We start from the raw sequence: 23,033 nt of genomic DNA, 5'->3' as shown, positions 1-23,033 counted from the left end.
TGGTAAGCTTAAGGGTGGCTAGTTTATCTTAATGGGATGAGAATTTATGGCACTAAAAGGTTACACACATTGATAACAGCGGTGTATTTATTTTCTTTATATAAGAGCACCACATTCTAAAGTTAGGCAGCGGTTAGAAGTCATTCCAAGAAAGACCATTGTTTAGATTGAAACCATGTGCCATATAATATACGTCTAGACAGCGACAAAGAACGGCTTTCCATCGAAAGTTGGACTCCATGTTTGATCTCTTTCACCAGAAGATAAACTGTTACTCAATACTGCAGGCACATGACATCATATATGACAAACATGGGAGAAAAGTCCAAAATATCTTAGTGCATACTTAGTTCCATGGCATAGAGCAAATAAGAATATTCGCCTACAATTATAAGTACTTTCATGTCTTGATCAGACCCATTGGATTGTCGAACATCATTCATCATATAAAACTTCAATGATCAGTCATGCTAGATTGACAAGTTTTCAAGTGACATTAATGAAACAATTTTCTAATTGAAAGTAGAAAGTAGGTGAATGTACATCTCAATCATGAGAGGATAAGATGAACAAGAATGTCAAAATCAAAATGTTGGTTATCAGTGTTCTAAAACTCATCTTTGCTACCACAACTTGCATAGAACTACTCTCAGCTGAACCAGAACAATGATTCTTTGAGTTTAAGGTTTAAAGGCCCCAAATTTCTGTAATCTTAATTTCTTCATAAACATTTGACAAAGTGCAAAAGCATTGTATACCATGTTCAGATGTTGGCGTGGTTGCAACCAAAATAACCGAAGGACCTTCCAAAATAAATAAACGAAGTAAACATAAAGATATAAATCAATATGATAAGTTAAGATATTTGTTTCCAAGTGAAAACGTTAATCACTGATTTTAAAGTTAAAGTTAGTCATCATAAGTGTTATAACCGAGCGGTAGCAATAGTACGGCGAAAACATGTTTAAGAAAAATATTTTTTAAGAATAAAAATATTTTTTTAAAAATAAGAGAAGTAGTCACAAAATTTTATTTTAAGAAAACTTTAAAAAAAAATTTTAAAAATAATATGATCTTTGAAACAAAAAATGAGTTTGGAAGTTATTTAGGCGTAAGGAAGGTATTAACACTCTACAAGATCCATTTAAAAATGGTTACATTAAATTAATTGTGCAAATTCATTTTAATTTTAAAAAAATATTTATTTAACTCCTAAACATTAATTATTTTTATTTTAAAAAGAAAAATTATTTATTGCAATGTTAACTTGGTATTTAAGAAAATATTTTTGAAAATTATTTTGACTTGACGAGTCCATTCTCGCACTTACGTATCTCGGGTGCAATGAGAAACTTAAAGTCACATAGTTCTATCTAAAAAGATTACGAAGTTGGTTGATTAAAATTGAGTTTAGTAAAAAAAATTTATTTTGAAATTAAAGTTATTTTGATAAAATTATAATGTTTAGAATACAAGATAATGTAGTTAAATATGTACTCTACGAGAAATAATACAGAAGGTAAAGAAAAATTAAAGAACTATATTGCAAATTGTTAAATATTCGTAAAGTGAAATATTTGATTTTGAATTTTAATTATGATTACTGTTGAAAGAAAATTTAAGATAACATAAACTAAACATAAATTTCTTATAATTTATTGGACCACCAAAGGTAATGTAAATTATATATTGATGTTGTATAATAAAAACAAAAAAATAAAGTTATGTAATTAATTATTATTTATTAAAGCTAAAAATGTGACTTACGAAAAATTAAAATATGAAATTAATTTCGTTTAATAAAAAGAATAAATATATTTAAATTGATTAAAGAAAATAGTTACTTAATAAAATGATTATAACTCCATTTAATAAATTTATATTACGTAGGACCTAAGGTAACGTTGGTATACAAAAATCTTAACAATTTAAAGTGTATAAAGGTAGAAACGATACACAATAACACTATAAATCGCCGCATTAATTAGATGAAAATATTATAGATAATGGATATATTTTAACTAAATAAAATAAATGAGTTGTTATTTTTTCATAATAAAAGAAATATTTTTAATTAGGTGATATATTTTAATTAAATAAAAAAATTATAAAATTGATTAATTTAATAAGTTGGATTTAATTTTTATATAAATTGATAATGTATAAAACTTAAGGTAACGTTGGTATACATAAGTCTCAATAATTCACAATACATAATGGTAGAGATGTTACACATTAATATTATAGATCATTATAACAATTTATGTATTTATTTATTATGTAATTATAAAATAAATTTAATTTTTGAATCACAAAAATAAAATAAAATATCTACGTCTAACTTTATACAGTTATCAAATAAAAAATAAAACTAATTAAAAAAAATACAAACCTTACTACCACCTATAACATAATATATATATATATATATATATATATATATATTATAATAGAGAAAATAATAAATGGACTTGTTTTTTTATATATATATAAAATTAAAACAAATAATTGAATAAATTATATAAGATTAACAAATGAAAACATAAAGATAACGATAGTAAAAAATAAAAATAAATGTTTTATTATTATTTATTATTTTTATAAAAAAGATTGATTTAACAAAACAAAATAATAATAACATATAACTAACGTTCTACTTATTTTTGAATATTTATATTTATAATATATATATATATATACTGTGTTGAAGAAAAATAAATATTGAAAGTATCAGAAATAAGAACAAAAAGTCATATCATCACGCTGCAATAGTCAAATCACACCGAAAGTAAATCAGAATCCTACCATTTATCGTTTCCTATGTTATTATATATCATATTCAGGATTCAGGTTTTTTACATGATATTAAGTAGGTTGCATGACATTGGGGAAGGCATTGTTAAATAAATAAGATATAATTTTCTGCTAACTAAAGATACAAGGAGCAGAGATTCATCATACCTGAAAGACCCCTTCAACACATGAAGTCAAGATGACAATAAAATGATCAATCTTCATATATTAGAAGTTTTTCTTTTTTCTTTTTTACTCTTGTTTCTGAATATATTTTTTGCTTCCTCCTCTGAAAGAAATTTCTTCTCCTTTTAACTATTTTTTTTCTATCTTTTATTCCGGAAGATCCACCCTTTTTTTTAAATCTCTCTAAAATTCTCCTTTTTCTAAAAAAAATTGTTACTTCTTAAATTTCTTTGTTCTCCTTCGAAAAGCTCTTCCTACAATAGATCTCTTCCTTGCCCTTTTATATTGAGTACATTTAGAGTTTGAGTTTTTGCAGAACATCAAAGGTCCAGAATTTTTTTCTTTTTCACTTTTAGAACTGATTTTTTTATATTAGAGTACAAGCCTGTATAGTGCAAGCTTCTGTTTTTAGAAAGCAAAATTATTTTTTTGTAAAATAAATTTATTATTTTATTTGTTTATACTTTTTTAAAAAATAAATTGGGAGGTAAGAAAATTGGTTTTCACAGCGGGCATGACTTCAAACCTACTTGCTATATGATCTTCTAGTTCTAAATTAGTCCACCTCAAATTTGCAACTAGGCGTGGCCCAGAGCTAAGGGAACGCTAAATTGAGCTTGGGGTATCAGCTCTCCTACGTACCATAAATTTCTTAAAAAAAAAAAAAAAAAAAAAAAAAAAACACTCATTTCATTCAAGGAAAACAGAAAAGTAGGATTCCAAGCTGAAGGCTACAATATCATTTCAAGCCATAAAATTTGATTGTCTCTAATGAATAACAAATTCCAAAACAGTAAATTACTGGTATCCTCTGGTTAACACTTATGACGTGATGAATTGTTAAAAAACATGATGCTGGTTGACCCCAAGAAAAAAAAGAACACTGATTTCATTCATTAAATTAGGAAAAGATGAATGTGTTTCAAAAAGAAAATTGACTAGAAGATATTTTCAAGACAAAATAAGTTTACCGATGTATGAACCCTTGAGAAAACTTAATTGTTTAGCAACTGCATTATCTTTTTAAGTTGTAGCTTTTCAGTTTGATATCTATTTGAAATCTTCTTAACTCTCATCGGAAGAACTAATCAAGAATCCCAAATCCATACATACAATTAGCTACAAAATAATTATTTCGCAATTTATTCTCCCAAAATTGCCATTTTTAAACAAGATAATACCTTCAATCATTGAAATGATTAACAGCCTGTTTGTAGTGCATCAGAAACCCCGCTCCATTTACACACTTATACAAACAGGCCCTAAAAGTGTCCCTAAACTATCTGTCACAACCATTAATTTAGCTTCCCTAGCAATTCATCTAAAATAGATCAAAACGTGTCAGCGTATATAAAGCCATTTAGAAAACCTCTTTGCTTTTCTTTTCCAAAGATTCACCATACATTTCAATCATCCTCCAACATATTCATTAAGAATGCTCATTATTCAGATATTTTGATTATCTGGTATTCCAGATAGGAGATATGATATGGTATGGATATAAGGAGTTTATATTTCCTTTTTCAAACATGATAAGAAACAGATTCTGATTATAGATATAGATTTCAGAAAGAACATAGATAGTTAAGAGAAGATGCATATCCACCTGTTGCCATCGATAATTCACCATTGTACCAGACTATTCCAACCTTCCAGAGCACGTAGCTGTAGTGAATTATATATGTAATCTGTTACTTGAAGCTTGTATAAATGCAGATAAGTTCTATTAAACAATTGATATTCATTTTTTTAATCTATGAAAAAAATAATAAAAATTTTCACTTTAGATATAATCCAAGGCAATCGTACTAGGGCACATTATGGACCATGGAAAAAACAGCAAAGTTCCTCACAATTTAATTTAGAGTTGCACGCAATGGTAAGACATCCAGAATGCAAAACGCATTATGAGCGTGACTTGGCTCCAATTTTACGAACATCTAAACTTCATCATCTTGCTTCTTCCCCACTATGAAATTTTCAACAAATCTTCTTCAATTTAGGTTGCATTCAAAGTTCTAAACAATCTAAGCCCAAAAATTGAAGTTTGAAATGAAAGAATAAGAAATAAGAAAACCAATCCAAGTCAATAGCAAATAGCAATAGAAACAATTTGTAGCCTGACCAACCAAGTACTGAAATCCAGTCCACTCCAAGAGGAAAAGTGGGAAATTTCAGAGTTTGGTAGCATGTAAATACAAAAGGCATACACATAAAAGATCTAAGAAGCAGCTAAGCCGAAGAATTTCCCTAGAGCACTAAATTTCTAGAACTAGCAAGCCAATTGATACTTGATAGTGGCATCAGCATAGTTATTAAATTTGTCCTTTAATTCGTAAACTCTAGAGTTAACACCGTAAGGAAATTATGTAAAATCGCATGTAAACGTTTTTAGGTAAACTTTGATTAATTTGGGTAAACTTGCGAGTTTACGCCCAATTCCACAAGTTCAGCAAAACAAAAGGGAAATCACATTTACTCGTTGAAATGACAGCATTTGGAATTAGGGCACCACTTTTCTTCCTTTTCCACAAGTTGCATGATTTGGAATTAGGGTACCGAAATCACATTGTCATTATATGATTTGGCCAATTAAGTATGATTTTAACTTTCTTACTGTGTTTTGTTTCATTATTGTGGCTTTTCAAATATTATTTTGGCATGAAGTAAAATTGTAAGAGCTTAGAATTTGAGTTAACTGGCACTTGACGAGTTTACAACAACTTTGGATGTCAGCATTTATAAACTCCAGTAACAAGTTAAGCATCTTTTAATGGAGATCAATAATGCAAAAACAAACAAGCAAACAAAAACAGTATAATCCTGTACACACAGAGACAAGGAAGCAAGCACAATTCTTTCTTTTACTGAAAAACAAAATTAACTTAATCAAAATCAATATACAAGACACTATTGATAACCAATATAACAGAAAATTCCCGGAATACAAACATCCTTGTTGATAACCAATATAAGGGATGTATATAAATGTTCCTCCTGATTCCTGATACAAACAGCAATACAGAAATGTACCTTGTTCCCTCTTCTAAGGTGCCCTGGGGTCAGTTCCCTGCTGCCACACATAAACAAGCTCATCCCAACCAGTGCTAGCCATGAGACCCTCCACAAGCACACTCATATCAACCCCAACAGCAAACTCAGTGTGATGATCATACCTACTCACCAGAGCATCCTCCACCATGAAATCCCAAACACAAACCGTCATATCATAAGAACAAGACACCATCAAATTCCGCACGTGCGGCGAAAACTTCACCTTCCTCACAGCATACCCGTGCCCGTTCAGCACAGTCAGAGGAACCCTATAGTTCCTCACATCCCACACCTTCAGAGACTTATCCACCGAAGCAGTGGCGATAACACAATCATCGTACTTATTCCAATCGCAAGCCAAGATCTCGAACTCGTGCGCGGGGAGAATCATGGTTGAACCGGGTTCGCGAACGTCCCAGATGCGAACGGTGCAATCTCCGGAAGCGGAGGCGAAGACATCGGCGTGGCGAGGGTTCCAGATGGAGGAGTAAACGCAGTAGGCGTGTTCCTTGAAGGTTCGAACGCTGGTGGGACGATCAAGGGTCCAGAGCTTGACTGTGTCGTCCCAAGAGGAAGAGAGGAAGGAGTCGCGGCGAACGGGGTTGTAATCCACGGAGTGCACCTCGCGCGTGTGTTCGTGGAAGGACCGTATAGGGTTCGAGGTGGGAGGGAGTGCCAGGTCGTAGAGTTTGACGGAGCCGTCGGCCACGGCGGCGACTACGATAGAGTCGTGAGATTCGGACCAGGTGACGTCGTAGACGCCGTCGGCGGTGTCGTAGGCGACGAGTTCGGTGATAGGGAGGGAGGGGTCCGGAGAGAGGTCGAGAACGTGTAGACGGCCATTGCCGAGGATGCCGAAGTTCTGAGCGGTGGCGACGGCGAGGCGGTTCTCGTAGAAGGGGCTGAACTTGACGGAGTAACCGTTAAATGGGGTTTTGAAAACCGGCATGGTTAAGCGGCTTGGTTAAGTAAAACAGTGAAGAGTGTTAGTGAGTGATAACTGATAAGAAATGAATTTGATAGTTCAATTTGGTATTTGTTTGATAAATTTGGGGATTAGATTTAGGGTGTGATGATTGGGAAGAAGCTCACAACATCCAAATGGACAAGCTGCAATTATTCAGAGCTAGTTCATCCGTTCAACCTCTCCTTCTACGTTTTCCAGTTTCTTAATTATTTATTTTAAAAAAAAAATATCATATATTAAAAATTCATATACTGAATTGTTTTAGGCTGAGTGATTGGTGTTTTGTTTAGGCTATGCAATGAACTGTGAACAACAAACCAGGTGTCCAACAAATGTAGGCCCATTTTTGTCAGCCCGTGGTTTTCTTGTAAGATCAACAACGCAATCCAGCACGAAATTGAGCTTTTGAATGTTGATTGCCAATCGTAGATTGGGCCTTGCGTTCATGCTCAGAAAAGCTTCAAGCGAGGACTGAAAAAAATGTTCGTATTTCTCTGTCTTTTTTGTTTAGTTTTTAAAATTGATCTCCTCATGTTATGTCAAGAATTTGTTACATACATTTTTCCATTTTACTCTAATTAACTCAGGATTTGTAGATAGTGTATTAAATTTGGACACTTATATTATTTAATAATTTTTTTATAAAATTCAAAATTAACTAATATAATGATTGATTTGAAAGTTCTTATCAAATATATTAACATTTTAAAATTTTATATAGAAAATAAAATTATTATGTGTTTTATCATATTATTTTATTTCAACAGATAATATATTTTAAAAATATCTGTTAATATCAAATTTTAAGATACGTATGAATGTTCAAATTATATAAAATTTAATATATATTAATCAAGAAGATAATATAAAATAATTTAATAATTTGATTGATCAATTTAATATTACAGGAAAAGTTGAGTATTTAAATTTGACACCTAAGATTAACAAATCTTAATGCTTATTATTATACCGTTAAATATGTATCAAGTTAGCATATTTTAAAAAATACCTTACAACGTGATTTGCAATTACATTCACACTCTATTTTAAAATGGATCACATAAACTAAATTTACCTATTTATCAGTATAAATTATTTGAATGGATATCTATTTTATCACTTGTGTGAATTCATTTTATTTTACATGAACATATTTATTTGTGTCTAAAAATACTTTGTTTCAAATAATTATACAATTTACTTGGAGAATTCTATTCAAAACTTCGAACTAACATGGGCCATAATGCCTCAACTCTTTAGGCTGCACTTGGGTTATTTTTGTTGTACCTTTTGAAGTCTCACAAGGATAACTTATAAAGGTTCATCTCTGTTAATTTGTTAAGATATTTTTTAAAGATAAAATAATGTGGCATTGTAACGATGTTGGGGACTTGATTGTAATATTGATTTAATTTTGTTACCCTAAGTGAAATATTTGAAGAAGGATATTTGGTGTTTAAGTTTCACTCGAGGATAACTTATAAATATTCATCTATCTTAATTTATTAAGACATATTTTAAGACAAAATGATGTAACATTGTAAGGATGCTGCGGAATTGATTGTACCATTGATTTAACTTTATTACACTAAGTGAAATATTTGAAGAATGATGGTTAGTGTTTTAGTTTCACTTGAGGAATATATTAACGTGTGAGTGATGGAGTTCTTAGTAAAGGATTTGTTAAGTTAGAACAAGATATTAAAAACTCATATTTGTTGATTTAGGGTTTTGTGCAAAAGTGTAATGTTAAGTTCAATAAGATAATTATTTTAAAGCGAAATGATAGCAAACGTAGTTTATAGGCTTTTTTGCTCTTTTAGGGTTAATTTGAAAACAAAATGCCAAAATAAGCATGCATGTAAAGAAATTTTCTGTCTGGGTTATGTGGGCACATGACAGTGAAGTCGTCCATGACCAAAAAGTAAAAATGTCCAAGAAAATCTAATTCTTCATCAGAGTGTTCCCAATTAATATGACTGTAATGTGGAGTTATATTCTAAAAGGGCAATGTAATTTCTGCATTACAACAATTTATTCGTCAATTTTATATCATGAATAACAATTTATATATTACTACAACTATAAGTTTTAAAAAAAACATACTTCCATGTTATTGTTGCGGTAAACTAATTCTTATAATAATAATAAAGCATAAAATAATTTTGGCAGAGGAATTTATAATAACTTAAATAAAATAAGATTACTTTCTGTTTGATGTCTATGCTTAAAATGATGGCAATGTCTATCCAACTAATTTAAGGACCACTTCGAATTAATGTTGGATTAAAACCAAACTGTTTGGAAAACAAAGTAAACTTTTTTCCCCTTCTCTCCTTTCTATGTTATTTTCAACATCTGCCATTTTGTGCTAAAGGGAATAATAAAAATAGCAGAACTTGATCAACATTTAAGTCTAGGGCCAATCTGACATGACCCTTGTGTTATATCCACCCCGTTGTTTTTTCTTTTGTGGTCTCAAGCATTCCAATATCTCAATATCAGGAGTTAATTGAAGAATTTAATTGAGAAGCTAGTGAAAATGGCTGAAAAGAGGAAGAGGGTGTCAAAACTGGTGTTGATATGCTCAAAGTCACAATCCCTGCCCCTCTAATCTATATCCTTTTAATCGTTGTTATAAATAACGGTTCCAATGTGTTTGAATGCCAGTGCTGTGACATTTCTTAACAAGTTTTATCTTGAGGATAATTGAAGATTTCACCTGAATAGAGAATTTGAATTTGAATGTGTTAGAAGATAAAAATGATGTATCTGTCACCGTGTTCCGGTTGTTGCATTTTTTTGTCCTTTTTTTCTTATTATTTTCTCTTGGTAGTTTGTTCTTTATATAAACACATTTATATACAATAATTTGACTGGTTTTTTATGTTTTTCTAACCTTTATGAATTCAAGAGCAGCTGACCATAAAATAAAAAGTGGTTAATTTGTCAGCAGCTGCTTGTGGGGCACCCAATTAAGCACAATACCTTAATTTCTGAAAGACTTTGATTGGATTCAGCTAGCTGGATTTGGAGCCTTTCTAATCAGCCTCATTAATAATGCTCTAAGTTTATTTGCACTCCAAAATACTAAACTCTACAAATGTCCTTTTGGAAAATTGGAAGACTATTTCTTGAGATTGACAAATGACTGATTTCCCAATCAATAATTGTGCACTGGCCCCCCTTTATGGGGCTCCAAAATTTTTCCCTTCCTTTTCAATTTTCATCCACTGCTATTGTTCTTCTTCTTTTTTTTTTTTAAAGTATTTGGTTCTTAATTACTGGTTCGTTGATAGAAGCTAAAATAGATTATTACATAATTAGTTTAGTTATTTTATTAACATTTTATGCAAGCCGACTTTACGTGCAGTATAATCGATTATTACATAATTAGTTTAGTTGATATAGCATTACATTATGGTCCTGGACACTCCTTTAGACAAATGAACAATGATTAATTTCATGTTGAAAGAGCCTGACTATACCTTCGCTGGGATGAAAAAGTTTTTTTTTGTTCTTCCCCAAAAAATTGGTTGAGTTTTGTCGACTCTCATTAGAATTGTGAAACGAATTCTTGTCCAGAATATTTGTTACTCTCCAGAAAGACACAAATGTTTTTATTATTTTCTCTATGTAATTAAAAAACATTTGAATAATATTTATAAGTAACTGTGAAGAATCATTTATTAAAAGCCTACACAATATTTACCAATAATTTTTATTTTTAGAAACATCATAAAATGACTTTTATGCAAAACAATTGTACAAAAAAAATGTACTTAATTGTCTCTTTTAAAAGTCAGTAAAAATTATAAGGAATCTACATGAGTCATAAGCCATATAAGGAATAATCGCCTGAGGAAGAATAAGAGCTAGCTGAACTCATTTCTCAATTTTTTATTATTATATAATTCAAAGTTGTTGATAAACTAATACATGAAATGGTTTCTACAAAATGACATGACACATGGAATAAGACTTCTGAGTAGGTTGTGGCTGTTCCAAAGAAGCATCATTAGGAGAGTTACTAAATGAACCGTTGGATGGTTGGTATGACTTAATAACTTACATGACAGAAATGTTAATTTTCTTTTTCCACAAATTCAACGGCTTATTTATTTTTTTATTTTTTTTTAAACAAATTTTTTAAAATAATATAGAAATCAAATTATTTCTGTGTATGAAACATTTTTAACCATGTTAATAGCAATTTCGTATTTACAGAAACAAAATTTAATTTTTTTTTTACTGATTTTATCTTAAGAGAAGATAAAATTTCAAGCAGATAACACTTTTCACAACCAAAGCATATTTTATTTGGCATAGTAACGAAACATTTAAATTTAATTATGAGCCAATAGTTTTGTTTAAAAAAAAATAAAAATGTGAAATTATGTAACATGTTAATATAATATAAATTTTGTCTAAAAATAAACAAAATTTATACAATATTAAAACGTGACATTATTCTATGAGTTTAATCTATATCATAAATGAAACATATGAGATGTTGATACGTATATTTACTTTTGATTAAAGTGAAGTTGTTACACTCTTGTTATTTAAAAAAAAATTGTGTATAAAATGTGAGATTGATTTGTAGAGAATGAATTTGCAAAAAAATGATAGGAATCTTTGGGTTAGTAAGAAGTTTTTTTTTTTTTTTTAATGAAAAGAAGGGGCTAAAGCCCAAAACAAGGAAAACAACTACATCTCCCTATAAAAAAAGGTTGTTGAAGAATCAACTAACAAAGGAATATAAAGGAAATCTGGGACAACATGAAAAATTTAGAATCAAAATTCATCTACGGGCATATTTAGTTAAGGCATATGCGACGAAGTTAGCTTCACGGTAGATATGAGTCCAAACACAAGTGATAGCATGTGTTTTTTGTCTAATCCTTGTAACCATGGGTGCACATGGGTGACAAGGACGACATCCTTTATCGAGAATCTTAACAGCAAGAAGAGAGACAGTTTTAATCACAATATGATTATAACCCCGTCTTATGGCAATATCTAATTCATGTAGGATACCCCATAGCTCAGCATGAAGAATTGAGTAGGAACTCAGTTTAAAGGCATACACAAAGCAAAAGACCTCCGATTGATCTCTGAGAACACCTCCACATGTGGCAAGATTTGTTTGAGGATAGAGAGGCCCATCATAATTCAGCTTGACTCATCCCTCCAGTGGGCATCGCCATCTAATTCCATTGTGGCTACCATCTATAACTGTTATTCTTGTCAAAGTCTTCATTGCACAACAACTAGAAACCTCCTTAGCTTTATTCCTAATTACAAATATAGTTTTCTCTATAGAATGCTTCTTATCTTCAAAAACAAAAACATTTCTCCTTTGCCAAAGTTCATAGATAGTCATCCCAAAAATAATACTCCATTCCTCCAGTGTCAGGTTATCACAAAGCCAAGTATCCAAGTCACCTGCAAGAAAAAAAGATCTATTAGTAATTGGAATTAATCAAAGCCAAACCGGTTTTACCTCATCGCAATCTCGCAGGGCATGCAAGATTGATTCATCAATGTTAGAGCATAGCGAGCACAATCCTGAGAAGGCCATGTTCCTTTGGAAACGAGCTAAGTTAGTCAAAATAGCATTATGAGCGATCTTGCACAGGAGACAACGAATCCTTTGAGGCCCCTTCCAATCCCAAATGAAACGAAATTTATTCTGTCTTATGCTTGTATCAGTCCTGGCAACAAACTCATAAGCACTCTTAATGGTAAACCAACCATCATTAGTATTCTTTGTCAGGCTAGTGATTTATTATTAAGTAATCTATAATATTTTATACTTGTTAAATGTTAATTGAAGGATTATTTGGTATTGGAATATAATTAGATGGATTTTGAAATTTATTAAATTTATTAAAAAAAAAAGTGAACAGTACCATATGAACAGTGTCAATGACCAGTAAAACTACTTGTGAATAGTAAAACCGCGTATAAACAGCACAAACCGTGTATGAACAGTAAAAATCGCGTATGTACAGTGACTGCTGACGTCACATACATGTACAGTATTTTTCAGCGTGAATAGTGTCCTAAACAGTGTTTCCGACATGAACAGTAAGGCGGTAAACAGTAAATTTCGGCGGTGAACAGTAAATTTCAAAAATTTTCTATAAAAAGGGGGCTTCACATGAAATTTTCATTTCTTCACCCCTATCCAAGGTTCTCAAAGGTTCTAAGATCGTATACTACCATTTTCTCTCATATTAAACCCTCCTAAACTTAGATTTCTTTGCAGATCTGTGATTTTGGGCCCGTTTTGAAGGATTTTGAAGTAAGTTTCTTTAAGTTTGAAGCTAGATTTACCGTTCGTTTCTCTTCTTCTTCTCTTTCTCATAGAAGTTCATGGTGTTCTTAGGCGAAACTCCGTTCTAAAGCTAAATCTTCGGTGAATCTTGCTATAAAACAAGTAATATTCGGTAGATCTAGTGTGAATCATCATTCTGCGGTAAGGGGAGCTTACTTTATCCTATAATCTATATTTTAGACAGTTGATATATTATTACAAGAAGTTTTGATATGAATTTTGTTAGATCTTTTGAATAAAAGCTATTTTCTAAGCTGTAATTGCTGTTATAATAATTTGGCTGATCTATTATAAACTTGCCTTAGCTGAGCTGTTACAATAATTTTGGCGGTGTGCATCATGCTGAAAATATGTTTTGCATCATTATAGAGCCGAGTTACATGTTTAGGTGGGTAGACGTGTAACGGTAAGTTCATGCTGAGCTGCTGTGCTGTGCAGTCTGGATCCAGATACCGAAATGGGTCCCTCCCGAACCGACTGTGTTCCTTCTGAATTACTTAGGCTGTGAAACCAGTTGGAAACTATTTTCATGCTGTGCATTAGATGGGCTGGAAATGCATGAGGTTATTGCTGTGAGAAATATTTTGCTCTATATATATGATTTTATTTTATTTTTGTAAGTTTACCCTTGCATTTCTTTCTATGTCGTTGTGTGCGTGTGTACTGCGATGATCGTACGATGGTACAGAGCAGATGTAGCAGGTGTTGCATCTACTTCACAGGCTGAGGGACCAGTGGAGAAATATTAGAAGCTGAAGTCGAGTAATATTGCATCTAAGTCCTTTTTCCTTATATTTTGAGACCTCGTGTAGAGGGAGCTACGTAGTATAATTTTGGGTATTTTGAATATTATGAACTAAATGTAATATTGTGTTGTTTTATTGGATATTTGTTGTAAGAAACTTTGTTTTATTTTGAAGGAGAAGATAATTCCATACTTATATTCTCTATTATTTATTTACCTTAAATAAGTATGTGATGTAGAAACAATGTTCTCGATTCCTTACAAAAAGGGGGTCGTGACATTCTTCCAAGCAATAGAATCGTCATCAATTCCATCAAAGGGTGGCATCATGGCAGCTATTTTGTCAGGGGTCATAACTTGCTTGAGAAGACCCATATTCCATTGCCCATTTCGGTCTATAAAGTCACTAACAGTTTTCTCAAGATCACTACTAGCAGGCATATTAGTGGCAGTGGGTAGAAGAGGTCCAGCATGGGTCACCCAAGAGTCAGTCCAAAACTTGATTCTTCTCCCATTTCCTATCTTCCAAGTAATGTTACTTTGGAGATCATTCCAGCTAGCATAAACGCTCTGCCAAAGATTTGAGTCTGCATTCCTTCGAGTCATAGTGGGTATAAGATCTGAGCCACATTTATACTTACTACGAAGGACCTTCACCCATAAATCTTCTGGATGATTGATCAAGCCCCAACCAATCTTCATCATAAAAGCAATGTTTAGAGGTCTAGATTGGCGCAATCCGAGGCCTCCTTGGAGCTTTGGCTTACAAATAGTGGACCAATTCACCAGGTGAACTTTCCTCTTATCCGCTGAATCTCCCCAGAGAAAAGATCGATTAATTCTATCAAGATCATCACATACTTGTTTGGGAATCTAGTACGTTTGCATCGCATAGGCAGGGAGAGCTCCAAGCATAGATTTAGTAAGCGTCAACCTACCTGCAAAAGAGAGGGTCTTTGCCTTCCAGGAACTCAACCTTTGGTTAGCTTTATCAATAATAAATTTTAAAGTATTCCTAGAAACTCTTTTATGAAATAAAGGAATACCTAGCTATTTACCTAAATCATCAGTTCTCTAAAAACCAAAAGAGGAACTAATTTCATTTCTAATATTATGATTTACATTCCTAGAGAAAAAAATTATAGTTTTATCTTTATTAATGCTTTGTCCTGAACTTTGACAAAAAATATCAAGACAAGAAGAGATATAATGAACCTAATCAAGACCTACTTCAACAAAGAGGACCAAGTCATCCGCAAAGGCAAGATGAGTAATTTTAGGACCACCTCTGGACAACTGTATAGGCTTCCACAATCCATTATCAATCACCACATTAATAAGATGGGCAAGTCTCTCCAAGCAAAGGACAAAAATATAGGGGGAGATAGGATCACCTTGACGGATACCACTTTCAGGAATAAATTGATCCAACATCTCTCCATTCCAAAGCAAGTTCATAGAGGGAGAGCTAATGCAATGCATGATAATCTGACACATTTTTTTAGGAATGCCAACATCAATCAAAGTATCTGCTATGAAACTCCATTTTAGCCTGTCATAAGCTTTCTCAAAATCAATTTTGATTGCCATGAACCCCTTCTTACCTTTCATTGACTTTGCCCAACCACATGATTCATAATACTTCTTAACTGGCTAGGCTGAAACTGCTTAATAGAAGTCACTATATCCAGCTTAGGAATCAACGTAATGAAAGTCTCGTTAATATCTCTAATACCACTAGGACTATGATAAAGACCTTTAATAAAAGAGCATAGAGAAGGACCCACAGTTTCCCAGTGACTCTGGTAGAATATTGCTTGGAAACCATCCTTTTCAGGAGCTTTGAGACCCCCATGGAAAATATAGCTTTTTTAATATCTTCAGCAGAAATATCAATATTCAAACTATCAAACTGATCAGCAAGCATACTTGGAAAGCATCCATGGAGGCAAAACTCAATTGCTGAATTTTCGTCCTTGTATAGAGAGCGAAAGTAGTTAAGGGCATGATGTTTCAATTTTATTCTTTTTACGTCTCACTATAGTAGTCCCATGAAAATATTCACTATTCTTATCCCCAAATTGTAACCACTTACAGCTAGACTTTTGGAACCATAGAAGCTCCTCACGCAATAGGATTTTCTCATAGTCCTTCCAAAGCCTTTGTTGAAGGCCTTCCAGATATACATTAGGGCCTTGTGAGAGACTCCTAGATATACCATCAAGTCGCTTCATAATTTCCTTTTTTTGCTTGAAGATATTACTAAAGACATTTTGGTTCCAATCTCTCAACCCATCCCACAGGGTAGTCAATTTAGTATTCCATGGAGATGTCTCATTTCATAAATTACGAACAACATTTGGGAGGTCCTCATGAGTTAGCCAAGCAGCCACAAAACGAAAGGGACGTCTACCTCTATTCAGACCATCAGAGTTATGAAAATCCATAAGCAACAGGTTATTATTAGATTTGAAGGGAGAAAGATGGCAGACAGACATCTGCTCAAATCTAAGTCTCCAATCCAAGTTAAGAATAATTCTAGCAAGACGTTCATACAACGTACCATATTTCCAGGTAAAGGGGGAGCCAACAAAGCCAACATCCACAATGTTACAATCTCTCATAAAGGCTTGAAATAAAGGGCAAGCAAGATTCTGAGTATCCCTCGATCCACCTTTACGATCCCAACTATTCAAAGTAGCATTGAAGTCACCAACCAAGCACCAAGGTTGATAAGACACTGATTGGGCAATGTTCTTTAAGTTATACCAAAGGTCACGTCTTGATAAGGCTTGGGGGTTGCCATACACCGCAGTTAAGAACCAAGGATCATCATTATGCCATTGTACCTTCATGTGAATAAATTGGACATCAGAGATAATCACATCAACCTTCCAGCTATTAGTATCCCATAAACACCAAATACTCCCTGCATGACTAGACGCATCTACCACAAAAAACTCATCAAAGCCTATCTTTTGAATGATTTTTTTGCTTTGTCTCCACCTGTATGTGTCTCCATAAGGATCATCAAATTCACATTATGCTATCTACGCAAGTCCTGTAATATCCTAGGGAATCCTTTGTGACCAGTCCCCTTACAATTCCAAGATAAAATATTCATTTAGACTATTGGAAAAAATGGTTGTCACAACCACTCATCATACCAAGCGTGGTATCAACCATGGGAGCATCCAGATCCTTAGGCCTTCTTGATTTATCAATGACCATATCCTGTTCACTACCGCTACAATTGCTTCTAATTAACTCTGGAGGTTTAAGAATAGCAGATGCAACATCATTTTTTATCCTAGTGTTTATAGCAAAATCCACTTCCTCTTTGTTCGGATAACAATTATGAGTAGTGAAATTATCTATAAAATTATTCCCATAATGGGCCATCTTTTTCATATCACATAACATTCCTGCCTCTTTTTCTTTCATTATGATTTTTTTCTTGTCCAAAGCAGTAGGATCACTTTGACATTTAGAAGAAAGATTATCTTTCTGCACAATTAAATTATGTTGTATGGACTTATTCTTTGGGTTCCTTAAAGAAATTACAGGTTGTTGGACTTTCCCAACTTTGGTCTGAGGATTTTTGCCTTCAGAATTTATAGGGACCTTAGCCTCTAACGAGGTGGACTTCTTCTTCTCCTTAATTGGGCCTTCATTATGCTGAGGCCCTTCATTAATATCACCCACATCCACATGGTCCTCCATTTGATGCACTTCACATACAGAAATCTGCTCTTCCTCTTCATTCATTAAGGCTCTAAATCGTTGAGCCATAGTAAATTGGGTGTTGCGGATTTTACTCACAGGGATTGAAGTCCCTTCATTACTTACCAATTTCTCTTTTTTTTTCTAACGGGTTTTTTAACCAACATCTAGGGACCGAAATCTCCCTTGGTATCCTGCCATCCGTATAATCTTCTGGTTCCTGATTTCTCGTGAGATTCTCTCTCTTTACCATTTTTAGATTGTGCCATTGGAACGCTGACGTCAGCTCTACCTCCGTCAGCGACTCCCTGTTCCGCTGTGACTTGGTCTGCTGTCATTGCTGGCATGAGTTCCATGGATAATTGTTTTTGTTCACTGATAGAACCATTAACAAGTTCATTACACGAATCCTTTCGGTGACCATATTTACCACATTGAAAACAAATATGATGTAGTCCCTTATACTCTAAGTGGAACTCAAGCCCCAGAACCTTAACTTTGGGAACCAACTTTTATTGAAGGTCTATTTCTACACATATTCTTGCAAACCGACCTTTAGAATGGATAGAAGTTAGATGATCCACTTTGAGCATGGTGCCTATCTTATTTCCAATTCGTCCCAAGAACTTGGTAGTATAGAGTTCTTGAGGCAAATTTGGGATGCGCACCCACACCGCAATCTTCCTAACACCATGAGTCACTGGCATGAACATTGGCCTCTATCGCTGGACGATTCAAACAACGCATGATTATAGTCCTCTTCCACAGAAAATGAAACAAGGAAATAATCATGTGTTATATCAATAATCTGGACAGAACCATGCCGAACCCAATCCCTCTTGATTTTGTTCCCAATGAATCGAGGATTAACTCTTTTCCCGAAAAGATTTACTATCAAAGATTGTCTCCAAGGCTTGCACCATTCATCATACTCTTTTCTAGTAACCTTAATCTCTGGGTAGGGATCAAAGTCATAGTTATTAGCCTGTTCTTGATCTTTTCGATACCATCTATTCTCAGGCAAGTCATCATCATTATCAGAGAGCATCTCTGTTTCATCAACGGCACCAATCGGCTTTAGCAACGATTCTTTATATGATACACCTTTAGGGGGTGTATCTTCCTCCATAGCTCCCTCTTGAGTTTCTTTATCATCCCTTGGCTTGACTTTCTTGGTGTTACGTTCTTTCAAAAATCTTCTTCCATCCCTTGTCTTTCTTTATATAATACATGACATAATTGGTTAGTAAGAAGTTTAATATTATGTTTAAGATTAATTTTACATGTTAGTTTTGTTAATTTTTTTATTTAAACAAATGTAATTATTATATGCATGTTAAAATAACTTTTTTTTAATTAGCATATAAAAGATTTTGAAAAATAATATTTTAACTAAATTTGTATATTAATTTTCTATTCAATTTTAATTGTATGAAATGTTACTATTTGTTACTTATTATTAAATTAATTTATATTTTAAAGTTATATTGATAGAAGTAGTGAATTAATTTATATTTGAAATCATGTGTTAGGATAAAACTCACCTGAATAAGTCAGGTGTTACTACAAGTTGGCAATTGGAAAATACTAATTACAATCATTTTAAATTTTAAATTTAGTTGTTTTTATAGATGAAACTAATTACACGTGTTAGCATTTTAAAATTTTATCTTTTTATGGAACGAAATTTGTAAAAAAAATTAAGTTTTGTTTCTGTTAAATACAAAACTGCTGCTAACGTGGCTAAAAATGTCCTAGGAAAATTATTTAGTTTTTGTATTATTTTAGTAAATTGTTATTAAAAAAATAAATAAGCCAAATTCACCACCTTTGGTTGAAATAATTTGTTTCCTCCCATTCCTCTCCTTTTGAAATTCAAGGGAAATTCTTAATTAAACTCCATGATGAGGCTATTCCTAGATTCAAATAGGGTTTAATAATGATGATAATATTATTGATGGGATGCATGTTTTATTGATACTATGGAAGCATATCCTCGGGAAGAAATTATATTGATAATATACATGCTGGTGTCTATTATTTTGTCCATGTCTACAACTTGCGTGGAACTGTTGTAATGATAGTTCTTTCTACCATCCAGCTGAAATTTTTCCTTGAGGAATTTGGCTAGAGAAGCAAGAACTGGCAATCATTTCTGCTATGCAGGCCAAAGTATATTTGATCCAATATTTCATGCAATAGTAATCCTATTTCACTCATTTAATAAAAAAAAATTGTGTTTTTCTCTTTCTCACAATTGTTTGAAAAACATTTAAAAAGAATTTCAAAGAAAATTGTTGACAAATATGAGTGATGGTATTCATTATATATTGAAGAATATCTGATATAAATAATCTAGCATACATGCAAGTGATCAGCAAAGACCTTGTATACACAAAATTGTGGTTATGCACAATCTTAGCTGACTTTGGTTTATCTGTTTGGAGAGCCTATTAGTGATTTTTATTTTTATTTTTAATTTTAACACACTACAATCAAACCTGTAAGATTGATTACTGTCTGATTGTAAAAATCCGTGCAACAAAATTTATATAGAATAGCATAATTGTTATATAAATCACTTGATCATGCAGGGTATTAATTATGTCAAAAATTAATTATATAAAAAAATAAAATTTATATAGTGAAAACACCTAAAATTATTAATTATTAATTCATGATTAATCTTTCTCTTAATTCAAAGCACTTAGAATATATAAGCTTCTGAACCATTAACTTTAAATGAAAATAAATTAAGTTAAATTTTGTATAAATAATTAAGCCTTACTTATTTAATAATTTTGAAATATAAATATAATTTATTATTTATTATGTTTTTTATTTAATTTAATTTAAATCTTTTAAAAATTTAATTTGATCTATTATTTTTTTAATTAATTACTTAGCACAAAGATTTTTAATAAACTGTTAAGCATCTTTATAAATAGACTATTAACTACGTAAATAGATATATTTTTATTAAAGTTATAAGACTTATTTTTAAATAAACTATAAAAATATTCAACACTTTAAATATTTATAATAAAATTATATATTTATATTTATTACTTTTAAATTACATATTTAATTTAAATAAATAATTATTAAACATACAACAAACATAAATGTATATCAATATTATGCATATAAGATAAATTAAGTAATACTAATAAAAAAAAATCAACACTTTCTTTCTTAAATGGTACATAGCATTAGCACTTTCCAATTCCAATAAAAAATTAAAAGTTTTAATTCAAAATTTTATTCATTTTAAAATTTAATTTATTTAATATAATATAATATTTTATTTAAAATTATTTAATATATTTATGAGTCTTAAATAAAGTATCATACCAAATTTAATAAATTTTTTATTAAATTTAAATTTATTGATTTAATTAATTAAATATTTAAAAAATAAATTAGATCTATGACTTAAATAAGTAAAATTAAACTTTAAAAAAAATTAAATAGTAAACTCTGTCAAATGGCTAGCATATTTTATTTGAACCCCGGCCCCCCACCCCATCTCCTTACTTCACACGTTTCATGTAACATCTGCATGTATATCTATTAAATGAGGGACCACAACAAGGATGGGACAACAAAAAAACTAACCACCCAAAAATTAAACCATCCAAACAGTTTTAACTACTTGTCTTTTTCTTGGCAAATTTCTAGGTTGCTCATTAAATTTGAGGACCATAGGTCAACCTGATATTATACATAAATCATACCAACGCCCCAAACTCATGCATATCCTCCGTCAATTATATTCAAATGCTTTCTTTCAGTTTGTGATGCTTTTTCTTTAGAATTGTTTTTATCTTCGAGTCTATGATATTTTTCCCAAATTTTTAATAAAAAATATTTAATGCAATAGTACTAGGATTTTAGGATGGAGTCTCACTCAATTAATTAAATCTGTTTATTGAAAAAATGCTCTATTTGATAAAATTAAAGCTTATAACTTGTAACTTATAATTAAAACTAACTAAAACATTATAGCTTATGTTAGCAAACTTAGTTGTATAAATAATTGAAATGTATTAAATGACTAACAAATTATTAAAAATATTTTATGTGAATATAAATTATTTACAAGATTACGGGTAAAAAAAAAAACTAGCTTCAAATAAACTGTAACCTGAAATAATCTCCTTTTAAAAGAATATAAGTTCCATTTTATTTTATTTTACTATAAACAAATCTACTAATTTATTAATAAAATTTAATGATAAGATCTTAAATAAACTATAAAGTTGTGCCAAACACACTCTTTTAAAAAAGGAAAATCAGTTATAGTAATTTTCTACATTTAAAAATATCTATGGCCTGTTTATGTTGTTATGCTAACTCTTGTAATCTTATTAAAAAAATACTAACTTGTCTCGAAAAAGTGTGAAAACTATATTTCTATACATATATACTTAAGCCGCTAATCTTTAGCCATTACTCAAGATATCTTTTAGTCTAAAACAAGAACTAAATTACTTGAAAGGACAATATCTCTTGTTTCATAACTTGAGGTGCTAATTCGTAATTATTTTTAAAACCAACAATTTAGACAGAAAATATTTAACTTATTCTAAATAATTTAATTTTATCAGTCCTAAATATTGTATGTAACTTGGATATGTATATTTAAGACACAAATCTCTCGTAAGGTATAGAATTCTTTATAACACTCATATATATATTTAACAAGAATACAATTTTATATAATTTTGACACTGTTTATTATTATTACATGAGGAGATTATATAAATAAAAAACTCTAATAATAAGAATATAAAATATACTACTAATATTTTTATCATGTATAATTATGGAGTACTCTATTATTACTTTAGAGAGGTCATCAACTACATGTAAATAATGAGTAGAAGGATAGCAAATATATGTGAAACAAATTCTTTGGATGGTATTAAAATTATGCGGAAAATAATAAATTAATCCGATGGGTGAAAAGAAAGAATGTGAAAGGGATTTGAAAGAGCATGTGAAGTAGAGTTGATTTTGGCGATTAGGGTAGTAGACAAAACACCTTTGGGTTAGTCAAAGCACTTCACTAACCTAAAAACCATAAGAGATAAAGTGCGAAGTCTATAACACTTCACTTTCCGATGAAAACCACAAACCACATGATCTTGCTCGGGGAAATTGAAAGATCACAAACCGCTCTCAAAAGAAGATCTCCTCTCCTCACCTATTTACCCCAT

The 23,033-nt window shown here is 31.4% G+C and overlaps 2 protein-coding genes across 5 annotated transcripts; both read right to left on the bottom strand.

Moving 5' to 3' along the window:
* Positions 1-493: 493 nt before the first annotated feature.
* Positions 494-22,867, bottom strand: LOC113848169 (peroxisome biogenesis protein 7). Of its 4 annotated transcripts, XR_003501802.1 has the most exons (4): positions 6,013-7,191; positions 4,833-4,948; positions 4,586-4,644; positions 494-803 (listed from the first exon to the last, which is right to left on the bottom strand). XR_003501802.1 is itself a non-coding variant. In XM_027477581.1 (2 exons), exon 1 carries the CDS (start codon positions 6,980-6,982, stop codon positions 6,026-6,028), a length of 957 nt encoding a protein of 318 aa, XP_027333382.1. In that variant the 5' UTR covers positions 6,983-7,191; the 3' UTR covers positions 4,314-4,644; positions 6,013-6,025. The 4 variants fall into 4 exon arrangements, 3 of the variants coding, with proteins under 3 accessions (XP_027333382.1, XP_027333375.1, XP_027333390.1); XM_027477581.1 differs by lacking the exons at positions 494-803; positions 4,833-4,948 and having other exon boundaries at positions 4,314-4,644; XM_027477574.1 differs by lacking the exon at positions 494-803 and having other exon boundaries at positions 4,635-4,948.
* LOC113852105 lies at positions 16,428-17,880 on the bottom strand. The gene is made up of 2 exons (XM_027482357.1): positions 17,256-17,880; positions 16,428-17,017 (listed from the first exon to the last, which is right to left on the bottom strand). The coding sequence occupies exons 1-2, from the start codon at positions 17,878-17,880 to the stop codon at positions 16,428-16,430; spliced, it is 1,215 nt and encodes a 404-aa protein (XP_027338158.1).
* Positions 22,868-23,033: the final 166 nt, after the last annotated feature.

This window comes from Abrus precatorius, unplaced genomic scaffold, assembly GCF_003935025.1.
Source record: "Abrus precatorius isolate BTA unplaced genomic scaffold, Abrus_2018 Scaffold10, whole genome shotgun sequence".
NCBI lineage: Eukaryota > Viridiplantae > Streptophyta > Magnoliopsida > Fabales > Fabaceae > Abrus > Abrus precatorius.
This window is presented reverse-complemented; position numbering and strand designations above follow the sequence as displayed.

Bases quoted from the DNA above. Each gene is read 5' to 3' on its own strand.
- LOC113848169 (XM_027477589.1), bottom strand. From the start codon at position 6,982: ATGCCGGTTTTCAAAACCCCATTTAACGGTTACTCCGTCAAGTTCAGC.
- LOC113852105 (XM_027482357.1), bottom strand. From the start codon at position 17,880: ATGGCTCAACGATTTAGAGCCTTAATGAATGAAGAGGAAGAGCAGATT. The intron at 17,018-17,255 runs GTATGATGAGTG...CTAGTCATGCAG, and splicing joins CATGGTTGATACCACGCTTG to GGAGTATTTGGTGTTTATGG.